This window comes from Corvus brachyrhynchos, unplaced genomic scaffold, assembly GCF_000691975.1.
Source record: "Corvus brachyrhynchos isolate BGI_N302 unplaced genomic scaffold, ASM69197v1 scaffold279, whole genome shotgun sequence".
NCBI lineage: Eukaryota > Metazoa > Chordata > Aves > Passeriformes > Corvidae > Corvus > Corvus brachyrhynchos.
In genome coordinates, this window is record NW_008246060.1 from 1,839,239 (window position 1) to 1,840,220 (window position 982).

Sequence of the window (982 nt, forward strand, 5' to 3'; positions counted from 1 at the left end):
GGGGTGGATTTAATTTCTGTCACCTGAGTATGGATTTGTTTAATTGAGTTGTTCAGCACCTAGTTTGCATGGCTGTGATTCATTCTCAGTTTGTGTTTCCTCTGCAGGGGGAGAGGCCCACTGAAGCACACATCTGATGTCATCAACGCAGCCAAGATGATCTCGGAGTCGGGCTCGCGCATGGACGTCCTGGCACGGCTCATCGCTGACCAGGCGAGTTACTGATGGAGCACTGTGGGAACTCTGTCCCTGTCAGCCACACACACCTGACACCTCCCAAGGTCACTTACAGGAGTGCCTGTGGCACTTCTAGAGCTGCCTGTCGTCCTGTTCCCCTCTTCTGAGGCACCACATATACAGATCTTGTCTGAGTCTCTGTGAGGATTCTCTTCTCCATTTGTATCAGTGGTCTGTTTGTGTACACACTGAAATGGATGTGTACATATATCACACATGTCTAGGTACATGCATTGATCTACACATGCATTTGTACATGTCTCTGAATATTTGTGAGCTCCCTTAAGCTGTGAATGCAGCATTTTAGACATACAGTATATATGAACAAGTATATGCATGCATATTTAAAATACATATATTCGTAGCTGCTTTTATATATACATACATATATATATATATATATATATATATATAAAAAGGTATATGTTAGTATATAAATAGTTGTATAAAAAGCTGTTGTCCTGGTTTAACCCCAGATGGCAACTGAGTACGATGCAGCTGTGTCGTGGTTTGGTCCAAAATACTCATTACTGTTTACCTTCTGTGAGATAAGAATTAGGAGAAATGCAAGGCAGGCACCAAACTTGAAAGAATATAAAGAAGTTTATTAACAGACCTAAAAGAAGAAAAAAATTCTCATACCACACCTTCAGAACACTTCTCCTTCCCCCCCACCTTTCTCCCATCTCCCACTGACAATGTAAAAAGACAACCCTTGAGATGTTCAGTCTGTTTACCACTTCCA

The 982-nt window shown here is 41.8% G+C and overlaps 1 protein-coding gene across 4 annotated transcripts in view; it reads left to right on the top strand.

Moving 5' to 3' along the window:
- The window catches only part of CTNNA3 (catenin alpha 3), a 431,590-nt gene that overhangs the window by 408,428 nt on the left and 22,180 nt on the right, over positions 1-982 (top strand). For all 4 annotated transcript variants that reach the window (XM_017746366.1, XM_008642756.2, XM_017746365.1 and 1 more), the window contains one exon: positions 108-213. In XM_017746366.1, coding sequence (XP_017601855.1) covers positions 108-213 — 106 coding nt within the window. The remainder of the gene's footprint in view (positions 1-107; positions 214-982) is intronic.